The sequence below is a fragment of the Monodon monoceros genome, unplaced genomic scaffold, assembly GCF_005190385.1.
Source record: "Monodon monoceros isolate NGI ecotype Baffin Bay Population unplaced genomic scaffold, NGI_Narwhal_1 Super_Scaffold_18, whole genome shotgun sequence".
Taxonomy (NCBI): Eukaryota; Metazoa; Chordata; class Mammalia; order Artiodactyla; family Monodontidae; genus Monodon; species Monodon monoceros.
This window is the reverse complement of record NW_021703774.1, coordinates 154,629,796-154,654,899: the sequence shown is the minus strand read 5'-3', so window position 1 is coordinate 154,654,899 and position 25,104 is coordinate 154,629,796. Positions and strand designations below refer to the sequence as shown.

General features: G+C 46.8%; 1 protein-coding gene across 2 annotated transcripts in view; it reads right to left on the bottom strand.

Moving 5' to 3' along the window:
* Window positions 1-5,661: 5,661 nt before the first annotated feature.
* Window positions 5,662-25,104, bottom strand: part of CSMD2 (CUB and Sushi multiple domains 2) — a 665,093-nt gene continuing 645,650 nt past the window's right edge. Inside the window, exons 61-70 of one of the 2 annotated variants that reach the window (XM_029230811.1) lie at window positions 24,205-24,378; window positions 23,803-23,876; window positions 20,713-20,824; window positions 19,958-20,137; window positions 12,522-12,587; window positions 11,142-11,303; window positions 9,522-9,634; window positions 7,590-7,677; window positions 6,072-6,210; window positions 5,662-5,886 (exon numbers count right to left, since the gene is read on the bottom strand). In XM_029230811.1, coding sequence (XP_029086644.1) covers window positions 5,727-5,886; window positions 6,072-6,210; window positions 7,590-7,677; window positions 9,522-9,634; window positions 11,142-11,303; window positions 12,522-12,587; window positions 19,958-20,137; window positions 20,713-20,824; window positions 23,803-23,876; window positions 24,205-24,378 — 1,268 coding nt within the window. In that variant the 3' untranslated portion in view covers window positions 5,662-5,726. The remainder of the gene's footprint in view (window positions 5,887-6,071; window positions 6,211-7,589; window positions 7,678-9,521; window positions 9,635-11,141; window positions 11,304-12,521; window positions 12,588-19,957; window positions 20,138-20,712; window positions 20,825-23,802; window positions 23,877-24,204; window positions 24,379-25,104) is intronic. The other variant, XM_029230813.1, reaches the window with a different exon arrangement.

Sequence of the window (25,104 nt, the reverse complement as noted above, 5' to 3'; positions counted from 1 at the left end):
TTTGCTGGGAGTTCCCAACATGTACTGGAGGCAACACAAAGCCATTTAAGAAAGGGATTTCCACATTTCCACTTGACTTTTAGTCCCAAATATCTTTCCTCCCCTTCCCCAACAAACACTTGCCCCTAGCCATGAAAAAGGCCATAAAAAAGGTAAGAAAACCAATGCAAAATTTATATTTTATTTGAATTCAAAAATTTTAAAATTGCTTTCAAATTCAGGAAAGTACCATAATGCAGGACCCCAGGGGGAAGCCTCATATACAGAGACAGATAAATTAAATGTATGTACTGCAGACAAGCCAAGGAGGTGTGTAGATTACATATTTACAGCACTTGATGTTTTCTGAAAACCATATTTATACATTTTATTACATTTACAAAAAGGCTTTCACTACCATTTACCTACAATAATGAAAAAAATTTACACCGTGTTTTTCTTTCTTTTTTGGTACTGTACAAACTTTGTATAATAAAAATATATCTCTGTACAAAAGATTTTTTTGTTGTTTTTGTTTTACTGTTTTTTTTTTTGCTTTTTTTTTTTTTTTCGCCTCATGGGATGGCAGCGGGTATGTGGTGTGAATGGTGGGTGAAGGGCCTAGTTTGCCCTGGTCGCTTCCAAGCCTCTAGAGGTGGAGAGAAAATGCCAGAGGTGGGAAAGGGTAATGCACAGCAGAGTGCTGGGGGCCGCACCAGCGTGTGCTCCTTGGGCATCTCCTGGGCCTTCACAAGGGGAGGGGTGGAGGCAGGGCTGGAGGAGGAGTCCACTGGTTGGTCTCAGAGGAGTGTAAGAAGTGGGGAAGGGAGCAGCCAATGAGCTTCCTGCATTTGCTTCCAGAGAAAGAGGCAGATGAGCATGTGAATGCGTTTGTCTGGACTGGTCCTCTCCTGCCAAGCCCAGGGATGCTGTGACCCAGAGAAGGTGTGGGCAGCTGGGCTCCTGCCATTGCCAGTTGCATCTGCTGGAAATTGACACTCTCACTTCAGTCCATCTTCACATGCGTCATCTCATGATTTCAACTCAGAATCTGCTTACAAACGAGGTGTCCCTGCCACTCCACTCCTGTATGTTTCTATCTCTCATTCCAATATGTGATCTGAACATCTGAGGCCAGCATGTCACACATGCACAGGGGCTTAAGCCCACGGGGACCTTCCCGAGGACAGAGAAAGGGGCTCTAAATGTCACAGTTTGATTCCCAAACTCATTAGCTTCTCAGCAATACTTAAATGGAATTCATCAATGACCCAAGCATGATGAAACTCTAAATTAATCAAACCTACTTGCAAGAAGCTGGAGAGAACATGCTTTATTCACTCCATTCTTTTGATTCAGAAGTTCCTAGGCCTCTGTCTGCTATGGCGAGGGGCTGCTGGGAGCCAAGGGACCAGCACCAGCTCCAGGAAGCCTGGGATAACGGGTCCTTGTCCTGATGCTGCCAGGGTGGAGAGAACAGGACCCAGATAGGATACATGGGTCCCCTGCCTGGCCCACCAGCCTTTGCCACAGTCCTACTTAGAGATTCACCTACTCCTCCCCCTTCTAGACCCAGATTGCATCTGGTGTAGTGGACTTTGGAGCCAGACCCACACTTACTAACTGTGTGGCTTCCATCTCTTCACCTTTCTGCCTTCTCATCCATCTGGAATACTATTTCCTACGTTCTGGGGTTGCTGTAAGGTTTAGAAATGAACCACCTAAAGTGTCAGGCACAGAGGAGAAACTCAGTCCACGGTAGCCATTATTTTTGGACCCTGGGGTTGTCTTGCTGTCCTGTCCCTTCCAGCACCTCTCCGATGCCTGCAGACTTGGTGTCACTGGGCCGCACACCTGTTTCTCTTCTTTTTGTCAGTTAACAGCAAGACTTGACCTTGGGCTCATGGCCAGCTTCCTGCCCTTACCTCCCCTGATGTGCCCTACTTCTTCAGTGTTGCTTTCAACCTAGGAGGACTTTTTATTTTATTTTATTTTATTTTATTTTGCGGTACGCGGGCCTCTCACTGTTGTGGCCTCTCCCGTTGCAGAGCACAGGCTCCGGACGCACAGGCTCAGTGGCCATGGCTCACGGGCCCAGCCGCTCCGTGGCATGTGGGATCTTCCCAGACCGGGGCACGAACCCGTGTCCCCTGCATCGGCAGGTGGACTCTCAACCACTGCGCCACCAGGGAAGCCCTAGGAGGACTTTTTAAATTCACTGGGTTTAGAGCTCAGTAAAATTATGTTAGAAAAAATAGAAACTGATTTCCAAACGATTTCTTAAGACTGTTTTCGGCCCTTGGGGTTATCCTTGCTGTTGTTCTGCGGCTGGGACCGTCCACTTGCAGATGGCTGGTCTCTGCGTACCGACCGCCATGGGATGTATATGCTAACACATGCACTGCGTCTTCTTTACCTCTTCTCTGTGTTTGTGGGGAGCAGGGCATGGGGCATCTTTCACACACATTTCGCTTTTTTAAGCTTCTGCGGTCTCTTCTGTAGGACTCAACTGAAGGAGAGGTGTGTGTTTGTGTGTGTTCAGGCCCACACACACACGTGCACACCCACAAAATCCTTTGCTGTTTTCAATCCATAATGTTCTTCCTCTGACGGCAGCCAGCCCCTCTTCCTTTAGGGCCCCGAGTCGGGGCGGGGTGGGTGTCCTCTCCAGGGTGATGGGGGTGGATGGTGGCAGGGCAAGGGCCCAAGTCCCAGTAGTAGCAGACACGGGCGGAGAGACAGACGAAGATGGGCACTGGGCACTGTGCCAGGGGAGCTTACTTCCTGTCCCCTGGAGAACTGGGAACAAACGGATCACACCAGAGTTTGTAAAACAATAGGGGCAGTGGGTGAGGGGTGGGAGCAGAAGGCGGCGAGAGGAAAGAGGCAAAGCGAGGAAGGAATAAGGGGAAAGAATGAAAGGAAAGCAGTTGCCGTGATCTTTCCCTTTGCGTTTTAATCCTCCCGAACTAAGGGTGGAGGTGTAGGTAGGAAATATACACAGAAGAATATATATTTTCCTCGTGTCATTTTCTTCCCCCCGGGGAAGGCCAACTTACCTGTCAGCCACAGGAGCCCCAGCGTCTAGGGGCTGCTACACTTTTAGGGGCCCAGGAAAGTGTTTTTAGTTTCTTTCAAAATCAGAAGGAAAAAAGTGAATATAATAATAATGGCCATGTAATAATGAATCCAGCCTGGATTATATTCATCTTTATAACAACATAGTTGTAAAGTACCATTTTAAATTTTAAACAGAGGAAAGGGTCCATGAAAGTCATAACACAGCCCTGCCCCTTGCTCTCTACTTGCTGACCCCGCAGGCCTCGATGACTTCCCCGTGTGGGGTTTATTTAAATTTCAGCCATTCTTGTGAGGCATCATTTGAATTTATCACCTTGTCACTCATTTTAAATGTATGTGCGTCTATTCAGGGTGGTTTTTCATGCATCGCCTTCCTAAGTCAAGCAACACCTTCTCTGCTCCAGCTCCGGGAAGGAGGGCTGGAAGCGAGCAGGGGCCTTCGCGGAGAGCTGTGTGCTGGGCGGGATGCTCCGAGGCCTTGGATGCTGGCGAGGGGCAGTGCCAGGGCTGCCTAGACCTGAAGCAACCAACCCCAGGTGACCCAGAGGTGAAACCTCGTGCACACAGGCACCTGGGACCCAGCGGAGCCCCAGGTGCGGAGTAGCAGTGAGGGTGTGTGTGCAGGTCTTGGGACATTCTCGTTTCTTTCCTTTACTGTTCAATAATTCTGCAACTCAAAGTTTAGAGTCACTACAGATCACCTGTAAGGCCTGATTTATGTCATCAGAGGGGATTCTTCTTTTTGCTTTCTATTTGTATGAGTAGGAAAAAGTAAAGATGGAGCAGAAAGGTGAAACCTCAGAACTAATTTGGACATGTTAAAATGAGCCCACTGGAAGAATTTCTCCTCCTTCTTTAAGTATTTGTTTTTGGTGCAGAAAAGCTCAATAATTACTTATTTGTATTCAACAGCTGCCTTTATATATTCTGAAGATAACTTTTATTTCTTTATGTATAAATTATCTTAGTACCTACCATTTTAAGCTTAGAGTTATGCAAGAGAGATGATCTAGAGAAAAAAAGTGGACCCAAAGAGGGGAGGGGAGGGGAGGATGGGGGGGCAGCCTGGCAGAGTGCTTAAAGCTGGGATGTTTCAGGGCTGCAGCACTGACTGGGCATATGGTCTGAGACTCAGGCTGAAGTGGTGAAAATCCTCCTGGAGTTGTTGTGAGGATGAAAGGAAGCAACGCATGCCAGGGACCGGGCAGTCAGTGCTGGTTAGTGGTTTTACAATCCCTTTCTCTCTCCTGGCATTTACCGGTCCCGCATTTCCCGCCAGCCCACCCCTCACACAGCCTGCTCCCTCCAGGAGCTGCATGCGTATCGGGCCGGCCGGGACTGCCCATCGCATGCGCTGCCACAGACAGGAGCATGGAAGGAGAGCTGTCCCTGCTTAGGGTCTGGCTGATGACTCCCTTGCCCTGTTGGAACCCCACCTCTCTGGGCACTGGGATGCTTCTCCCCAGAGTCGGGCTCACTAAGGTCCGGGAGACACCTGAGAGAGGGCACCTGCATTCCCCAGAAAGTGGGGTGTGCGGGAGACGACACGGTTCTCAGGAGGGTGTGGCTTGCACACCTTGTGGGGACAGCTCCTGCAGGTTCCCAGGCCCCAGAAGGAGGGCTATCAGTGAGGAAGGACACAGTGGGGAGTGGCCGTGCCTTCTAGACTTGTCAGCTCCTCCTGGCAGGCCTGTGTGTGTGTGAGAGAGAGGGTGTCCAGTGGACCCATGGGAGCCTCCGTGTGCGTCTGCCCCTCTGTGTAACGGGGGGCCCTCCTGTCTTGCCCAATGCCAGGGATTGCAACTGCCCATCTATTACGCTCTAGGTGATGGATAGTTTTATATGTCAACTGCCTAGGCTCTGGTGCCTAGTTGTTTGGTCAAACACCAGTCTAGATGTTGCAGTGAAGGAATTTTTTAGATGCGATTAACATTTAAATCAGTAGACTCTGAATAAAGCAGATTACCCTCCATAATGTAGGTGGGCCTCACCAATTAGTGGAAGGCCTTAAGAGAAAGGACTGAGGTCCCCCTTGAGAGGAAGGAATTCACCTCCAGAAAGCCTTCGGGCTCCAGATTACAACCTCAGCTCCTGATGGAATTTCCAGCCTGCAGGCCTGCCCTGTGGACTCCAGACTTGCCAGCCTCACAATCCTGTGAGCTAATTCCTTAAAATAAATCTCTCTTTCTCTATATCTGTATATACAATACAAACATACACACAATATGTACATATATCTCTCTAGAGAGTTTATATATATATGTACATATATATATGTATGCATATATTGTGTATATATATGTATCTCTCTCTCTCTGGAGAGTTCCAACTAATACACCTACTTGGATATTTTGCTGAGCCTAGTGGCTAAGAGCACAGCCTCTGGAGCTGCCTGCCTGGGATTGGATTCTGATCCTGCTTCTTATTAGCTGTGTGATCTTGGCCAAGTTAATTCCTTTCTCTGTGCCTCAGTTTTCCCATCTGTAAAAAGGGTGACAACAGTCTCCGACCCAGGTGTACGGAGGTGTCTGCCTCAGTGGCCAGCACAGGGCAGCACTGGGCACTCAGTCCCTGTCACACTGGACGTGTCTGTAGGGGTGTGTGTCTCACCAGCTGCCGGAGGTGGGGCTCTCAGTGGCGGTGACGAAGGCAGCCTGGCCTGGAGGCTATACCGCTGTACACACCGTGCTGACTGTGAGCTCCGCCTCGGTGGCCATGATGTCTGTGGGCTGGATGTTGCGGTCGTACATCGGGTTCTCAAACGTGGCCCGCACATTGGTGTTCTCGTGGCCAGCGTAGCCGTTGAACGGAACTTTGGGTCTTCTCCTGGGAATGAGAGAGAGCGTGAGCAAGACGTCAAGAGAGGAGACTCGGGGCCCTAAGAGGAGAGGGAGGCTCTGTGTTCCCTTCAGAAGGTCACAGCTCGCCTGAGCCAGGAGGGCTCTGGGTGGGTCAGGGAAAGGGAGAGGGCCTGGCACCCGTCGTGCGACCCTCCTGTCCCTTCCCCGTACCTGTGCTTGTAGAGATAGAGCACAAAGCCCGCGATGATGAGCGCGATGAACGGCACCAGGATCGCGGCCGCCACCGAGCTGCTGTTGGAAGCAAAGTGGCGGCCGATGGACTCGGGGTCTGATTCCAGCAGCCTGAGGTCTGCAAAATCCCAGAGCAGAAACCTCAGGTCACAGACACAGCGGCCACCGCGGTGGGGCTTGGGGTGCTGGTCGGGGCCCCCCAGCTGCCTCCCCCATTCACTGTGCCATCCTCCCTGGAGAAGGGTGGTCAGTCCACAAGAGCTGGTCAGGCCTGGGGAAGCCAGTCTGCGGGAGAACCTGAAACCGTGTCCCAGGATAAAATCTTAAAAGAGAGCAGCCCTTTAGAAGCTTCCAAACTTCTTTCGGCCATAGAAATTTTATCCCATGAAACCTTACAAGGCAGCCAAAATATAAAGCACGTGAAGGTGGACCTGCTCTGGAGGGCGTGGCAGCGGTGCTGAAGCTCCGGCCTCCGAGGGTCTCCCCTCCTTCCCCCCTCCCCCCTCGCCCCAGACTGGGAGCGCTCAGAAGACCACGGTGAGAGCCTCTGCCCCTGTCAGTGAACCGAGGGGGTGAGGCTCCGCCGGCACACCGGCAGTCAGCCGTGAAGCCAGAAGAAGAACTCGGTTTCCTGAGGTCTCTCTCCAGGGAAATGCCCTTCAAGTCTTTGAAGGGCTGCTGTGTGGAAGAGGGAGTGCTTTTACTCCAGGCAGCTAAGAGGATAGAGCTAGGAATAACTCCAGGGCAGGAGCAGGGCGGAGTGGGAAGCACAGGGAAGCAGGTTTCCGCTTACGCCAAGGAGGAGCTTTCTGAAGGTCAGAGCTGGGAGAAAACGCAGTGCACTGCCTTGGTAGACAGGGGGTCCCGGGGCACAGGGCAGTCAGCACCCGGGGTGTATTGAGCTGCCCATCAAGCACCCGGGCCTGCCTCCTGTCTCCCCCTGAACTGCTTTCCAGAAGCCAGGACCCCTCCCCACATTGGAGGCTCTGAGTCAAGGCCAGTCTCTGGAGTGAGGATGCCTGACACTGAGGATGCTTGGTCCAGGGTAAAGATGCTGGGGAGGAACTAGGGAAGGAAGCCTCCTTGATGCTTGGTTTTCCCATCTGTAAAATGAGGACAGCAATACCACCGTTCCGGGACTGAGACTGCCCTGAGAGCCCCACGTCGTAATGCTCAGGGGTCCCGGGGATGCCTGAGGGCTGGCCAGATAGTATTGTGGGACGCATCTGAGACCCAATGTCCCTTAAGCTGGGGGCTTTCAACTCCAGGGCTGAGCATGAAATTGTTTGGCAAAAGTTGAGGGTATTATGTATTGCGCTTCCTTCTGGGGAGATATTACACAGCTTTTATCAAAATCTCAAAGGCGTCCCTGATCCAAAAGAGGCTAAGAGCCCCTCTTGGACTGCTGAACTTCACCAACCCCCTGCCCTCCATGCCAACATACAAGTTTTTCCGCCACCTGCTCAAGCATACACTCCAGGGACAAATGCTAGTTACCAAGTCTTTGAAAGCCGAACTGCCCAAAGCCTTGGCCCTTGACAGCGCCTTGGTAAATGAAGGTGCCTCCGGAGAACTCTGGGGAGACCTGTGAGGGAGGGAGCAGACAGAGTGAGATGGGAGGCACGCCGGAGGGAGCTAGAGGTCCGGCCAGCCAGGCCGGAGACACGCCCACAGGCACACGGTGCCCACAGCTGGGCTCACCTGCCTGCCTGTCATCTCCACTGACATCGGCTCTCTGCCCACCCCCAGGCAATGGCGAGGTGCTGGGGATAGGGCAGGGGCTCCAACTGCTGGTAGGAGGGAGGGAGACATTTTTGTTTCTACTGGTCGAATCACTTAATCTGTCAGTGCCTCAGTTCCTCATTTTAAAACGGGAACAAAAACAGTACATATGTCATAGGGTTGCTCTGAAGCTTTATATGAGCGAATATAGGTAAAGCACTTAGAACACTTAATAGGCCCTAAGTAAATGTTAGCTATTATTATTGTGATGAAAAACTGAGTTTTAGAGCACCGCGGAGCAAACCAAACCATGATTAAAACGTTATCTAGCAGATTGAATGTACTTTGGAAAGTTCGTCCCAGTTCCAATAGCTATTAATTTGGGGGCGGGTAGTTGGGGACATAACTCCTCCTGGCTGTCTCTGTACTTGCCTCTGTGATGCTCGTGTACCAGACACAGACACGCAAACTTGTGGGCTGGGGACTGCTCGGCCGAGGGCGCGCTTGCTTTGAGGATGCTTCTGCTACCAGGGTTCCTTCTGACTCATGCTCCATCCCCAGGTGCAGCCCTCTGTCTGTTGTGCTCTAGGCTGACCCCCCCTGCTGTCCCCCCAAACACACCCTGGGTGACAGAGAAGTGGGCCCGATTGCTGGCTGTAGTCCCAGGCAGCCCTTCCGGCTGTTCCTGGCCCTCCAGAGCGCCATTTACACGTAGCCCTTGGCCCGCACTCCAAGCTCCCAACTTTACCCTTGTTCTCTCCCCTCTGGCCATCCTCCCAGCACAATGGAGTCTGTTGTCCTGGCACAGCTTTTGGACTAATACTATTGACGCCAGCCAGGACCAGGATACACAAGGGGATCCGTAGAATACTCTCAAGAATCCCGAGGAACTAACCCCATGTACCAGCCCCTGGAGAAGCCACTTGCTTCTCATGTGATTATCAGCAAAGTCACTCAACCCACAGCCCTCTACCAGCCAGTTTTGTCCGTGAGGATCCACCTTGACCCCTCAGCTCTCTGCTCCTCTGGCCCCATGACCTCTTCCTCCTTCCCACCCCTCCGCTTCTAGCTTCAATAATCCAAGACAGGGAAGCTGAAGATGTGACAGATGACTGCTCCACTCCCCTGTCTGTGAGATTGGAAGGTACGGGCAGAGGAGAATCACTGCAGAACTTCCACCTGAAGAATGCCCTTGCATGGAACAAGTCTTTCCCACAAGAGAATGCAAGAGAGTTGTCTCCTTTCCCCCAGCTGCTGGTGTCTCAAGCTGTGCTAAATCACCCACAACAGGCATCCTCAAACACGAGAATATGCTCAGTGTGCATCTGGGACTCACCACCTTCTCCCAGCCCCCACCACCACATCGTGACCTTCAACTTGCTTGAATTTACTCATGTACTGCCAGCCTCCAATCTCTTGCTTCCTGCTTACACATCAGAACCTACTTCATCTCGCTCAGATGCCCTGACCTTTAGACTCTCAGCCTCCTGGCCCTTGCTGTGTCTTCCTGTGCCCACTTCACTAGCAGACGAGGACTCCCTTGCTCCCAGTCCTGGCCCCAAAGAAACCCTCCTCCCAAGTTTCCATGTTGATCCGAAGAGTTTCCACCAACTTCTCCCCTCGTCCTCCCTACTAGTGATCTGGGAATCAGGGATGGGGCAAGGGCACAGGGAGGTCAAAGACCGAGTGAGGTTTTGCTGAACTTACATGCCCATCTAAGGCCCAGTGATCACCTTTGAACTTATTCACAAAGACCTCCACAGGACCTGTAACCTGGTAAACTTGGAGGAGGAGATGGGAATCTTCTTTCTTGTAAATTCCTGGGAAAAGAAAGTTCAGAGGGTACACTTGAAAGATCCAGGAAGATTTCAAAACCCAAGTCTGTGGGTATGTGGGTGTGAGTGTCTGAGTGGGAGTTCATGTGTAGATGTTGGTATCTACATCCCATGTATAACTGGCGTTAGGTAAGTGTAGTGTGTCCTGTGAGTTTGTGCAGGTTGAATGTGAGGATACACAAGAATGTGCATATGTGTTTTAATAATCAACTGGATTACTGACCTGTGGTTGTGCTCCTGTTTATACATGCATGTGTGAGAATAAAGGGAATTGGATTTTGTATATGTTACGGGGTCAGCTAATGCGTGGGTGTGTTTACAACTCAGTGGGTACAGGAATACATGAGGGCAGGTATATGGGAGTGTGTGAATGTGTTTAGGACTATGGCTTAGAGCAACTGAGTGAATATGAACGTTAGCTCTGTTTGTGTGTGCGTGCATGAATGAGTGGCTGTGACTGCATGTGGGGTTGTGTATTCACGTGTACAGTCATTCACTCATGCATCCATCGTTCTACCCATCTATTCGAATAAACACTTGCTTTCTAAGATATTCAGTTTTTCTGATTATAGAAAATTTGAAAATTGGGAAAAATTTGGAAAATGCAGAGATGCATGAAGAAAGAAAATTTACTCCTGATCTCACTTCTGAGAAATAACCACTGTTAATATTTTGGTGTAATTACTTTCAATTTTCTTTCTTATGAATATAATTTTTTCCTTCAAAAACTGGAGTCCCATTTTAAATGCATTGTAGTAGGTGTATTTTCTCCCAAACTGGCATATTTTATCCGGCAGACATACTATAATTAATATATCCATTTCTTTTGAGACAGTTTTCTATTCCCAGGTTTTATGTTATGGAAATAGCCCTGTTATGTGAACATTCTTTATTGATAAATGTTTGATTCCCTCTATAACTATTTCTTATGATAAAATTTCGTAGAAGTGTAATTAATGGGGCCAGTCATTTTCACGGCTCTTGACACAAGTTGCCAAATTATTTTCTAGAACTATACTATTTTATACTTTGACCAGCACTGCATTAGTACCTTCACTGGGCTAGCACCAGAGTTTATTGCTTAATAAAATCTTAGTGGGATAAGTGGAAAGTGACATTTTATGTTTACTGTTTTTTGATTATTGCGAAAAATGTTTTTCCATTTGTTTATTAACTGTCTGTACTTTGGCTTCTGGAAGTTCTCTGCCCCTATTTTTGGTTCAGTTTTTAGGGATATACGTCTCCTTTTCCTTTATTTGTAAGAGTTCTTTGTATGTTCAATTTATTAATGTTTGTCATCTAACCATTTCCCTTTAGTCTGTGGTGCTTTTATCATGTAAACAAAGATGAATAGACACTTCCTCTTCCCCTGCCTACCAGACTAGCCCTGCAAGATAGTACAAGGAAGTGACAGTAGACTCGTTCTTGTGAAGAGCATGTGCCCATCACCCACACCATCCACAGGCTTTCCCAGAGCTGGCCTGCCCCTTACCAGCCAAGTGCAGCTCCACGCCACTGTGGTCAATCATGGTGGCGTTGACCTTGCTGTTGATGACCTGGAAACTGGTCACTCTGAGCATGGCTGGCTGCTTCTTCCCCTGGTACTCATAGGTCCCTTTCCATAGGGAATTCTTTGCAAAAACATCCCCAGGAACTAAAGGAATTGAGAAACAGACGTGAGAGGGGCTTTCACGTGTGCTGGTGGAATTGAGGCCACCTGATGATCGACCCCAGTTCACTCCCTGAGATTGTTTTCCCCAACATCAAACACGCAGGAGGTGGTGGAGTGTTCTGGCCTCCTTGTGATGCTCTGTGTCTCAGAGTGGATGGATGGAGGGAAAGAGAGAGAGAGAGAAAGTGGATAAAGAAAAAAAAGAACATGAGGGGACGGGGGATTGAACTAGAAGAAAGAGGAAAATAAAAGGAGGGAAGGGGTTGAAAAGATGGAGAAAGAGAAAAAGAGAGGAGAGAAAACCAGTGTCATAAAATAGGAACATGGACTAATGGGGTCAGGCAGATCCGGAGTCTCATTTTGGCTGTCAATTATCAGTTGTTTGATTACATACAAGAGTCTCCATTTTCTCACCTGTGTAGGCCACATCTGTACTTCTGTAAATGGGGCTGTCCTGCTTATCTCGTCAGGGGCTAAATGATTGTATGTTACATGATGTTGGGCACATAAAAGCAAACGATAGCAACCAAAATTGTTATTTATCCTTATAATAATTTTCTAAGGAGAGTATTATGAGCCTTATTTTAACAAAAGGTAAACTGAAGCTCCAGAGGTGAAGTTTCTTTGTCCAAGGACACAGCTGGTCAGGGACCAAAATGGAACTTTAATTGAGTTTGATGCCAAATCTAGTTTTCTTTCTTGTATAACACACATGCTAATATGGTAAATAAAAGTATAAGGTTCAAAAAAGGATATGATAGTCTAGAATAATTTTGCATTGGTCAGGCCATACCTGCAGTTGTGTGCCCAGGTCTGGACATCACACTTTGAAAGACACAATACCTGTCTTAAAAATGTAACCATTTCCAGCAAGCTCCCTAGGCAGGACCTGGGCGTATGTGTCTGACCACACACTGGCCAGCCCTGTGCCAGAAGGGGTTGGCTCCAGAGCTTGAAGCTCTGGACATGTTTCTAGAAGGCTTTGGCTCTCAATTCCGGATGCAGTTCCTGCTTCCTTCAAGCTCACTTCCTCCTGAGGTCTGCCTGGGGTTGGGAGGTGGGTGGGGAAATCTGTTCAGCTCTATAGACTGTTTTCACACCCTCCTATTGGGTACACAGAAATTCATGTGCATGTTTCTGGGTAAGTAGGTGAAGGAAGCAATACCAGTTTCTTGAGCCAAAGATCTAGAGCATACCTACCTGAAGCTTGAGTGAGCGGAGGCTCCCGGGCAGTGTTGATGGGTCTCCCACTGGGCCGGACCTCTGCTGGGGAAAGAGGATGGAAGAAAACAGGTTCACCCTCTGGTCTATGTTCTATTGGAAAAATAACGGTCAGCTCTCTGACATTAGGTCAGTGGGTTCTTTGAGATCTTGCTTTGGACTTACCCTCTTAGACCAGGAGGTGGGCTACTTTGTCTGGTGAGATGTAAAGAGTTTAAAGGAAATCCATTTACCAATTATAGTCATTGAAATATTAAGCAAAAAGTTAGAATATAGCTATATATGTGATTTTTTATTACTGCATTAAATAACAGGATCTAGTAGTAGGTCCAGTAACTATTCCAATCTTGAAGTAGTCAGGAACATAAACAACATTTCTTTCTTTTTTTTGTCCAGGCCACACGGCATGCAGGATCTTAGTTCCCTGATCAGGGATTGAACCTGTGTCCCCTGCAGTGGAAGCGCGGAGTCCTACCTACTGCACCGCCAGGGAATCCCCAACAACATTTCGTGATATCCATAACTATTGTAGGGTAATGTGGAAATCTCTGCAGTTTCCACTGGTGACAAATTTATAGGTATTGCTAACATACTACAAGTTTTTGTCTATATCCTAAATTAAAGAAATGCTAAATTTCAGTAAGAGGTAAAGGAAAACAAAGATGTCTATTTCCCATCCTAGCACACAGATCTGCTGAATGCCACTACTGAGGACCCTTGGTTGAAGGGCCTCTGCTTTCCTCCCAGAGGTCTGGCACAAAGGATGGCCTTCCGCCAATCAAGAGTGAAGTGCCTAAGTCCTGGTAAGGGTTTCAGTGGAGTGCTTCCCTCCCCTGGAGTCACGATATTAAGCCAGAGAAGCCCTCACAGGCAAAGGCAAAGGAGAAGGCTTTGGGCCTGAGCCCGACAGCCTAGGTTCCGGTCCCAGCAGTGCTACTTAGTGATTGTGTGACCTCAACTAGTCACGTCACCACTCAGAGTCTTGTCTCCTCATCTGAAACATGGGAAAATACTGAAACATATCTCACAGGTTTATGCTGAATAAATGTGGTTATGAACGTGAAAGTCACAGTCAATAAATATTAATGTCTTTTCTTCTTTTGCAGAGAAACAGCAGAAATATCTGTCTTGTTGCTAAGTAAAGGGGGGGACACCCCCTACTGTCTCCAACTCTGAGGTCAGCTTATGTTCGGGTGTATAGAAGGCTGTGGACATATCTTCCACAGTGACTCCATGAAGGCACACCTCTGAACAAAAGGCTTTTATTGTCTTAGGTTTTATAAGATGAAGGGAGCAAAGAGGGAGAAAGCATTTTATGTGCCAGACACTGTGCTAGGCACTTTATTCATGTCATTTCATTTACTCCTTCTCTCAGAACTGTGAGGTAGACATTATTGTCTTCATTTAATAGAAGAGAAACTTGTTAGAGGCAGAGAGGTGAAGGGACTTACCCAGGGTCTTATAGTAAGGGGTTGAGTTGAGATTCAACTGCATCGAAAGCATTTTGTATTTTTAAATGCAAGTACCTATTATAGCTTAAAAAAATACTTAAGAATAAATGTAAACAAGAAAGTGCAAGACTGTACATTGAAAATTACAAACCGTCATTGAAAGAAATTAAAGATCTAAATAAATGGAAAGATATCCCATGCTCATGGCTTGGAAGACTTAATATTGTTCAAATGGCAATACTCCCCAGATTGATCTACAGATTCAACACCACCCTTATCAAAATCCCAGCTGTCTGTTTGCAGAAACTGACAACCCATTCCTAAAATTCATATAGAAATAAAAGAGGCCCAGAATAGCCAAAACAATCTTGCAAAAGAAGAGCAAAAAGGAGGACTTAGACTTCCCAACTTCAAAACTTGCTGCAAACTATAGTAATCAGGACTGGGTGGTAATGGTATAAGGACAGTCATACGGATCAGTGGAATAAAACTGAGGATCCTAATGTAAGCTCACACATTTGTGGTCAAATGGTCTTTGAAAAGGGTGCCAAGACAATCCAATGAGGGGAGAATAGTCTTTTCAACAAATGGTGCTGGGACAATTGGATATCCGCATGCAATAGCATGAATTTGGACCCCAAAACTCTTAGAAGAAAACACAGGTACAAATCTTTGTGACCTTGGATTAGGCAATGGTTTCTTAAATATGATAGTAAAAGCACAAGTAAACCTATAAAATATAGATAAATTGGAGTTCATCAAAATTAAAGGCTTCTGTGTTTAAAAGGACACCAACAGGAAAGTGTAAAGATCCAAACTCATCAAATCGCATACACTACATATGTGCAGTTTTTGTATATCAATTATATCTCAATAGGGCTGTAAAAAAACCACACCTGAAAAAAAAAAAGAAAAAAATTAACCCAGGATAAAATGGAGCTTAAATTTTAGGTGATGAACGAAATAAAAAAGAAAGTACTGTAAATTAAAAAAAAAAAAGGCAGTGAAAAGACAACCCACAAAATGGGGGAAATATTTGAAAATCATGCATCTGATAAGGGTCTTATATTCTAGATATATAAAGAACAGTTGAAGGGACTCTGGACCAAGATGGCAACATAGGAGGCTCCTGAATTCCCCTCCTCCCACGGATACACTGAATGTGCAGAAGAAAACAGATCAACTCTCTCCGAGAGAAATCCAGAAACTAGCTGAGTGACACCTACACATTGGGTGACTGAGAAAATACCCACATCAAAACAGGTAGGAAAGGCTGAGACACATTCTTGAAATAAACCCCACACCTGGCACGGCACCATACAATCGGGAGGGACTCCCAACTCCCAACTTTTCCCTGAGAGTGTTGAGTTTGTACCACACGTCTAGCACCCTGACTTTTAAGGATGCCATCTGAGGGATGGGTGCCCAAATCACCTAGCTCTGAAGGCCAATGGGGCTTGGGGCTTGTGTTCATGAGTTCCACAGGACTACAGCAAACAAGGAAGCAGTTCTTAAATGGACACAGTAGAAACCCCTGTGGCTATAAATATACCTGGTCTCACACTGAGGGAGCAGGTAAAAATGCACATCTCCCAGTTTCTCCCTGGAAGGGGTCTGACTGCATACTTTTCCAACTGTTGCCTGAGAGTCTGCTTCTAATCAGCCTGCATCTAGGTGCTGACCTCTGTGGGACACTGATGGGTCTTGGTACACCCTCAACTACTGGGAGCCACTAGGAATAAAGACGACAGCTTGGACAATCACAAAGGTTTGGGGGGCACCAGGAGATTAGGCTGCACTGACTGGTGAGGTTCATTGCCTAAACGAGACGGTCGGTCTGTGAAGACTGGGTGGGAGAGCTGCCTGTTTTATCTAATGAGTAGAAAACAACACAGAGAATCAGGGAAAGTGAATCAACAAGGGAAAATGTTCCAAACCAAATAATAAGATAAATCTCCAGAAACGGATCCTAATGAAATAGTGGTAAGTGATTTACCCAACAGAGAGTTCAAAATAATGGTCATAAAGATGCTCACTGAGGTCAGGAAAGCAATGCACAAAGCAAGAATTTCAACAAAGAGAAAATACTTTAAAAGTACCAGATGGAAACCATAGAGCTGAAAATGTAATAATTGACCTGGAAAATTCAATAGAGGGGTTAAACAGCAGGGGTTTAAGCGGAAGTGAAAATCTAACATAAAAACACACGAAAGTATAAAACTCACTGGTAAAGATAAATATATGATTAAATTCAGAATACTCTAATATTGTAATGTTAGTGGGTAAATCACTTGTAACTCTAGTATAAAGGTTAAGAGACAAAAATGGTAACAATAACTATAACTACAATAATTTTTAATGGATATACAATATAAAAGATGTAAATTGTGACATCAAACACATAAAATGTGGGGGACTGTAAAAATGTGGAGCTTTTGTATGCATTCCAAGTTAGGCTTCTATCAGCTTAAAAAAAGACTGTTGTAAATATGTGTTATGTAAGCTTCGTGAAAAACACAAAGCATAACCTACAGTAGATATACAAAATATAAAGTGTAAGGAATCAAAACATTGCCCTTGTACCAAAGTCAGACAAGGACACTTCAAGAAAAGGAAATTCCAAGCCTGTATCCCTGATGAGCATACACGCAAACATCCTCAAGAAAATATTAGCAAACCAAATGAACTGTACATTAAGAGGATCATACACCATGATCAAGTGGGATTTATTCCTGGGATGAAAGGATGGTTCAATATACACAAACCGATAAATGTGATACTTGTGCACTGTTGGTAGGAATGTAACAGTGTGGAGGTTCCTTCAAGAATTAAAAATAGATAATGTGTAATCATAAATGTAAAGGATCAATAGTCAAATCTAATGTATAATTATGTAAAGGAATAATATGAAATTTTTAAAAGCTGGACTGCTGTTATAGGAGCAGACATGAATAGTAAATATTCTCTGTAATGAAGAAAATGATAATGTAAACCAGTACAAGGATATTTTTATTCTATAAAAAAAAGAATTAAAAATAGAAATACCATATGATCCAGCAATTCCATTTCTATATATCCAAAGGAAATGAAATCTCTGTCTTGAAGAGATGTCCACTGCAGCATTATTCACAATAGCCAAACTATGGAAACAAACTAAGTGTCCATTGATGGATGAGTGGATAAAGAAAATGTGTGTATACATACAATGGAATATTAGCCTTAAAAAGAAGGAAATCCTGCCATCTGTGATAACATGGATGAATTTGGAGGACATTATGCCGAGTGAAATAAGCCAGACAGAGAAAGACAAATATTGCATGCTACTACTTACATGTGGAATCTAAAAAGTCAAATTTATAAAAACAGAGTACAATAGTGGTTGTCAGGGGCTGGGGGGGTGGGGGAAATAGGGAGAGGCTGGTAAAAGGATACAAGCTCTCAGTTATAAGATGTATATGTATAACATGGTAACTATAGTAGATAATACTGCATTGTATAATTGAAATTTGCTGAGAGAGTAGAACTCGTGTGCTCTCATAAAAAAAAAAAAGATAAATATGTGAGGTGATGGATGTGTTAACTTGATAATGGGAATCCTTTCACAATGTATATCAAATTATCATGTTGTATACTTTAAATATATTTCAATTTGTTTGTCAATTATACCTCAATAAAGCTGGAAAAAAGAAATCAACAGGACATAAAGGAGTTCTTACAACTCAACAATAAAAAGACAAATAGCCCAATTAAAAAATGGGCAAAGGATCTGAATAGACTTTTCTCCAAGGAAGATACACAAATGGCCAATAAACAAATGAAAAGATGCTCCACATTATTAGTCATTAGGGAAATGTAAATGAAAACCACAATGTAATACTACTTTATACCCACTTAGGATGGCTATACTCAAAAAGCTGGCCAAGGGCTTCCCTGCTGGCGCAGTGGTTGAGAGTCCGCCTGCCGATGCAGGGGACACGGGTTCGTGCCCCGGTCCGGGAAGATCCCACATGCCGCGGAGAGGCTGGGCCCGTGAGCCATGGCCGCTGAGCCTGCGCTTCCAGAGCCTGTGCTCTGCAGCGGGAGAGGCCACAGCAGTGAGAGGCCCGCGTACCGCAAAAAAAAAAAAAGCTGGACAATAACAAGTACTGGCAAGGATGATGTAGAGAAATTAGACCCCTGGTGCATTGCTGGTGGGAATGTAAAGTAAATGTAAAGGCGCTTTGCAAAACGGTTCCTTACACTGTTAAACATTGAGTTATTCTATTCCTGGATATATACCTAAGAGAACTGAAAACATATATCCAAACAGAACATGTACATTTATGTTCAAAGTAGCATTATTCATAATGGCCCCAAAGTGGAAACAACTGAAATGTTCATCAATGAACAAATGGATAAACAAAAGGTGGTATATCCATCAACAGAATATTATTCAGGCATAAAAAAGAATGAAGTAATAACACGTTACAACATGGATGAACCTCGAAAAAATTATGCTAAGTGAAATAATCCAGACACAAAAGGACAGATATCATATGATTCCACTAACATGAGGTACCTAGAATCAGCAAATTCATAGATATAGGAAATACAATAGAGGTTATTAGGGGCTGGAGAGTAAGGGGAATGGAAAGTTATTGTTTAATGGGTACAAAGTTCTTGTTTGGGACGATGAAACGATTCTGAAAATGGACAGTGGTGATGGTTGCAAAATATTGTGAACGTACCTAATGCCATTGAATTGTACACTTTAAAATGGTAAATATTACGTTTTGTATATTTTACCACAATTAAAAGTTAAATGTACTCTAAAAAAGAAAAGTTATACCACTACCATTTGTGGAACACAAATATTACTTTCCCTAAATGAAAGAAATTTACAATAGTTCATACAATGAAAATACATCATTAAATTCTAGCTCCGATAAAGGCTCTGAACCTGAAGCCTTCTCTCTCTGAGGGGCAGGACAGCAGAGTACTTAAGAGCACGGATTCTGAAGTTAGACCTGCCGGGTTTGAATCTCAGCTCTCTCCCTTTACCACGTTACTTGGGGCACGTTACTTAACCTCTCTGTGCCTCAGTTTCCTCATATATTAAATGAGGATAGGAGTAACACCTGCCTCATAGGATGACTGCAAGGATTGAGTTAGTACATGAAGTACTCAGAACAATACCCGGAATGTGGTGAGGTGAGGTCAGCACCCGTAAGAGACATCTTACTGAATGCCATCCTAGCACCAAACCCATCCTTTATCCTTGCTGGATTGTTTACTTAAGACTGGACTCAGATTACCTTCTCCAGGAAGCCTTCCCTGATTCTCCCCTCCCCCTTAGGCTGAATTAGTGCCCTTCCCAGCATCCCCACAGCATTCAGTGCATCTCTATGTTCCTGAAGGTACTGTTATATCTGATAATGTGTGTGTCTTCCACAGCTGAATGTGAGCTCCTTTAGGGCAGGGTTTGTGTCTTTCACCTCCCCATCCCCCATGCCCAGCACAGCCACGCACAGTGATAATGCTCAATAAATAGAGAAGAAATGAATGAAGAAGAGGGGGAGGGAGGTGTAAGACGCCACGGTAACCCTGAGGGATCTGTGAGTGGGTACTGTTTCATCAAGGTTATGATAGGCATATATGCATGACGTGTTATTCCCGTTCGGTGGGACACAGAGCTTTTCTCCATCTGATGATTAAGTGTAACCCTTAGAATGCTGTATACTTAGCGCTGGGCAGAGTGTTTAAGCTCATGCAGAAGGCAGCAAGGTAGAACTTGGGATGGCTTCACTCTGTGCTCCTTAGACTACTCTGGTTTAATCTCCTAGACTCAACACCTCAGAAAATCAGAAGCAGGCTCCAGCTTCCGGAAATCACATTTCTTTCTTCTCTTTGGCCTTCTTTCACTCAAGCTCAGCTGTCCCCTTTGGCCCCCCACCCTGGAGAAGCTCACCGAGGGGGCACACTCACCCAGGCAGACGGGTGGTTTGCCTGTCCAGCTGCCATCTGCTTTGCATGTGCGGTGCTCGGAGCCACCCTTGAGGGAGAAGCCCTCCTGGCAGGAATAGATGAGCGTGTAGCCCATGGAGGGCAAGTCCAGGGCCCCAACGTTGGCATGGGTCGGCATCTCCGGCTGCTTGCAGTGGTGGGCTGGATGACAGGGAAGACGCTGCTGGGAGACGAGGGTCTCCAGGAGGCCTCTCCACCACTCCCCTGTTCCTTGATGGACCACCCCCTTCCTTTCCCTTATGGGCCCCTTTCAGGTCCAGCATCCCCTCCCCAGCCCCAGCCCCACCCCAGCCTTGATGTCTATACGAGAGGCCAAGATGGAGATCATGTGGATATTGGCTCAGTCAACCCTGGGGGAACCTAAACCTGCAGCAATTTTCCTGAGGGAAAAGGAGTAATTATGGTCAAAATCCTGAAATCTTCCATCCTGAGGGCAGGCCTCGTAGTTGCTAGTATTTGCTGCCATGGGAAAGTTCTTTCTTTTTCTTTGCGAAGGCATAGGAATTGCCTTCTAATATCAGAAAGGCTTCTGTGCGTAAATATCTTCTGTGGGGCTCCAAGGGGTAAGGAGTACAAAGAGACCAATACTGGTCCCAACGAGGAGTTCTGAGCCCTCCGTCATTCAGAGCACTCAAGCATCTCCTAGATGCCCAGCTGGGGGAGATTATGAGTTGCCAGGAGGAGTTGTCTGGGCTGTAGGCGAAATTTGCACTCACAGACACAGTCGGGCGGGGTTCCGCTCCAGGTCAGGTTGGGAAGACAGGTCCTGGTGGTGGAGCCCTGGAGCAGGTAACCTTTCTGACAACGGAAGAGCACGGTGCTTCCAACCTGAGGACGAAGTTCCCACAATCACCTTCCATCCAGCGACGCTTCATACCTGTCACCTGACTGCTTACTTTCCCACGACATTACTCCTACCCACCCTTCTGTTTCTCTGCCTGATTAAATCTTATTTATCCCTTGAGGCAGCTTACATTATGCCTCTTCCACAAGGCCTCACCCAATTCCCTGGGCCAGATCAACACTCTCATGGGATATATCATATTTTGCTGTGGGGGGCTGAGTGCCTGACCCAGAATCAGAAGACCCTGGGTTTGAGTTCTAGCACGTACATTTACTCACTGGATGCCAGGCTGCACGAAACTCTCTACACCTTAGCCTTCCTGTGTAGAGCTGGGATGAGCAGCCCTGCCACACTACACTGGAATGTCGTGACACTCAAATGTGAGGGTAGATTTGAAAGCATTTTATGAAATGTGAAGAACTGTGCAAAGTAGAATATTACTGTGTGTGTCTCTTCCCTCCGTGAATCTATAAATTCTTTTAGGACATGTCCCCTATAGAATCTGGAGCTATGCTTTGTAAAAAATCTCTTGAGCAGAATTGCTACCCTCCCTGCAGCCCTCCCTCTGCTCCACTAGCCCCTCACCGTCTGACCTGACATTCCCTGCAGCCACCAGCTCCATCTCTCCATCTCTAATCCGTGCGGCACCCTGCTGCCAGATGAGCTTCCGAAACTGCAACTCGGATCACACTATTTCCCAGCTCGAAACACTCACGTGTCTCTATTACCTCTGGGAGCAAACTGAAACGCAAGGTGAAACCTAATTTCCACTCCCTTCCTCCACGCCCATCACCTCGTTCAGCAAATGGTACCCCTATCCACCCAGTTGTGCAAGTCAAAAACTTCAAGTCGTCCTTGATTCCTCCCTTTCCTTCAACCCCTCCATTCAATCCTTCAAGAAGTCTTCTTGGTTCTACCAACAAAATACCTCCCGACCCCTTCACATCTCTCTATGTCCACTGTCGCTACCCTGGCTCAGTCCCACCCTCATCTTTCTCTCAAGATGCTGCAATAATATCCTATTTGTCTAAGTGCTTCCATTCTTACCCCCTATTGTTCATCCTCTCCTCAGGGTCCTGAGTGATAGTTCAAATGATGGATCAGATTAAGTCACCTTCAAATGGTTTCCTATGACATTTAGAATACAATCCAAAATGCTTATCATGGTCTCAAGGCCTTATATGACCTGGTCCATGCCCTTCTCTTTTCAAAATTTATTATGTGATATTTGGTGCATAGAAAAGAATATATGGCACATATACAGACGTGAATCATCATAATAAACTGGACACCTTCAGTGGAGCCCACCACTCAACCTAAGGGTTAGAACATCATTGACATGTTTGTCATCTACGTGCTCCTTCCCTGCCCTGTTCCTCAGCTCCCCTCGGTGAAAACCAGTCTCTTGAATTTTGTGTGTGTTTTTTTTTTTCCCCCGGTACGCGGGCCTCTCACTGTTGTGGCCTCTCCCGTTGCGGAGCAACAGGCTCCGGATGTGCAGGCTCAGCGGCCATGGCTCACGGGCCCAGCCGCTCCGAGGCACGTGGGATCTTCCCAGACCGGGGCACGAACCCGTGTCCCCTGCATCGGCAGGCGGACTCTCAACCACTGCGCCACCAGGGAAGCCCGAATTTTGTGTTTTTCATTTCCTTGCTTGGCTAAAAAATAATTCTATCACATATGCCTACATATATCTCTAAACAATATAAATTTTTCTTGGTTTTAATCTTTCTAGAAATAGTATCCTACCACTTTTGACGTTCAACACTATGTTTCTAACAGTCATCCGGAGCTATAGTTCCTTAATTGTCACTGCTGTGTGATGAACCATCCTGAGACTACACCAGGATTTTTCTCCTTTCTTGGTAACACGTACGAGAGCGTCTCTGGGGTTGCTTACTCTGGGTCATAGGATGTGTGAATATTTAACTTCACAAGGCAGTGCCAGCCTAGCTCTTCGGCTTCATGTCCTTCTCCTCTCTCTTTATGTTCCCGACCCGCTGGCTGGCCAGCTTTCTAGTCCTGCAAGCTGCCAATTCCCTGCCTGAGCGTTCCTCTGCCATGGCCGTTGCCTCTGCTGGGAACGCCCACCCAGCTCTGCACAGGGCTGGCGCTTCCCACCATGGGCGCCACAGTTCAAGTTTAGGAGGCCTCTTCCCTCACTCTGCTTCCTAAAACAGCAACCACCCCGGCCCCCATCACACCCTATTATGCCATGTGTAGTGCCTATCGCTCATAGAAGCGATCTTGTTTATTTATTGTCACCAGCCAGGGAACTCCCGTAGAGCAGGCACTTGGCCTGTCTTGTTCCCACTGTATTCCTAGTGCCTAGAATAGTTCACGGCAGTAAATATTTGATAAATCCCATTGCTAGGTAAGATCCCAACCCGCCATTTCCGGCTTAGTCCCTGGTATCCCCTGGGCACATTGGGGGCTCCAGTTCATTGTCCTGCCTTGAACACACCCATAATTTCCTGCTTCCTTCTGCTCAGAGGGTCCCATCCAGGCTGTCCACATCCTTTCCTTTTGAAGCGCATTCTGAGATGTGTCCCTGGAGCCTGTATCCTGCTGGGACGGGCCTACTGGGCAGGAGACTGTCTCCCATGTGGCACTCGCTGGCTCCCGCCACCCTGTCTGAGCCCCGTAGGGTGTGGGTGCCCTGGGGACAGAAGGTCCATCTGTCTCTCTCATTTCTGTCCCTGCCCCAGCCACAAGGGGCTGCCTGGAAGTGCCTGTGGAGCTACACGAGAGTCTGTTCTTCCACATCAGCTTCTCGGGTTGGTGTAAACGCCTGCCTGTTTCTGAGGGGTCATGCTGCGCATCCTGGCTTGAAGAAGCAGGCTGCTTTCTCTCTCCAGCTTCCAAGGTCTCATGCCCCCTAGTGCTGTCCTGAGTCCTCTGAGACTGATGACAGTGACAAGGACAGAAGGCAGAAAGGCCCGATCTCGGTTGACCTCGTTACCTGGTAGCCCTGGGAATTGTTCTGTATCCCAAACTGTGGCACGCCAGGGTCCGCACACGTGGTCAGCGTGGGGTCTGGATGGCAAAACAAAGGAACAGACCATGGTCAGGGAAGCTTTCATCGCCCCTGCTCACTCTGAGAAACAGATGCGGGATCGAGGATGGAGTCACTCCCTGACTTCCCTGCCCTTGGGAATCTCCCCCCCGAGTCACGCCCCGGCTGACAATGATTTCCGGCAGCACATGAGCTATGGCCACTTCACCTCCTGTTCTAAGTAGCTCAGGGGAGCGCTCGCCCCGTTTTGCAGTGAGACCAATTAAGACAGGGAAGAAAATTCGTCATCTCGGGCCCCAAAGAAGGATCCCCACCAGCTGGGACACTCTGCTCCCGGTCACCTCTCACCTATGCAGCTGGGCTGGGTGCCACTCCATGTCCCATCTGACTGGCAGAACCTCCGTGGAGAGCCCACCAGCACCAGAGGGGGCTGGCAGGAGAAGAAGACAGAAGACCTGTAGGAGAAACCTCGGTCCTCTCTCCTGCCACGGGCCGGGATGCCAGGATCTCCGCAGAACACAGCTGGGAAGACCAGGGAGAAGGGCAGGTCCAAGTTGCTTTCTAGAACTCAGTCTGCTCGCACCCCTTAACCGCCACCCAGCCTTTGGTCCTTGTATTGCTTTCCTCTTGGTTCCACTTGAACTCTGGCTGTGGGGCAGCCCTGGGTCAATGGTTACACCTGCCTCAGCGCTGCTGTGTGTTTCCTCTCCTTTCCACATTCAAATGCTTATTAATAACCATATCCATGTAATAGAGTAACATTACAGGAAGTTGAGAACATGGAGAAAAAATAAACTATCATTGTACTACCCAAAACATTTTGTTCATTTTTGTGCTCATTCCCTTCTAGCATTTGCTCAGTTGTATGGAAACTTGTGCGTGGCTGCAAACCTGATGTCCAGGTGCTGTCACCCTTGCTTTGTTCACTTGACGTTCTGTACACATTTCCCGTGTTTATGACATCATTATCACTTATTGGCTATGCAAATTTGCAATGAGATGGTGTAACATGATTATCCTAACCCTCACATTAGGCATTTTCTATTATTATAAAGTTACTTATGGCTTTTCTTTAACTTGTATTATTTTCTTAGGGGAATTCTCTAGGAGTGAACTTACTATCCTTAAGGGTTTGAGTGTGTTCGCAGCTCTTGATGCGTATTGCCAAATGTCTTTCCATGGACTGTGTATTTACCCTGCAGTGAGCAGTATCTGAGTGTGCCTATTTCATTCGGATCAGCAAAGAGT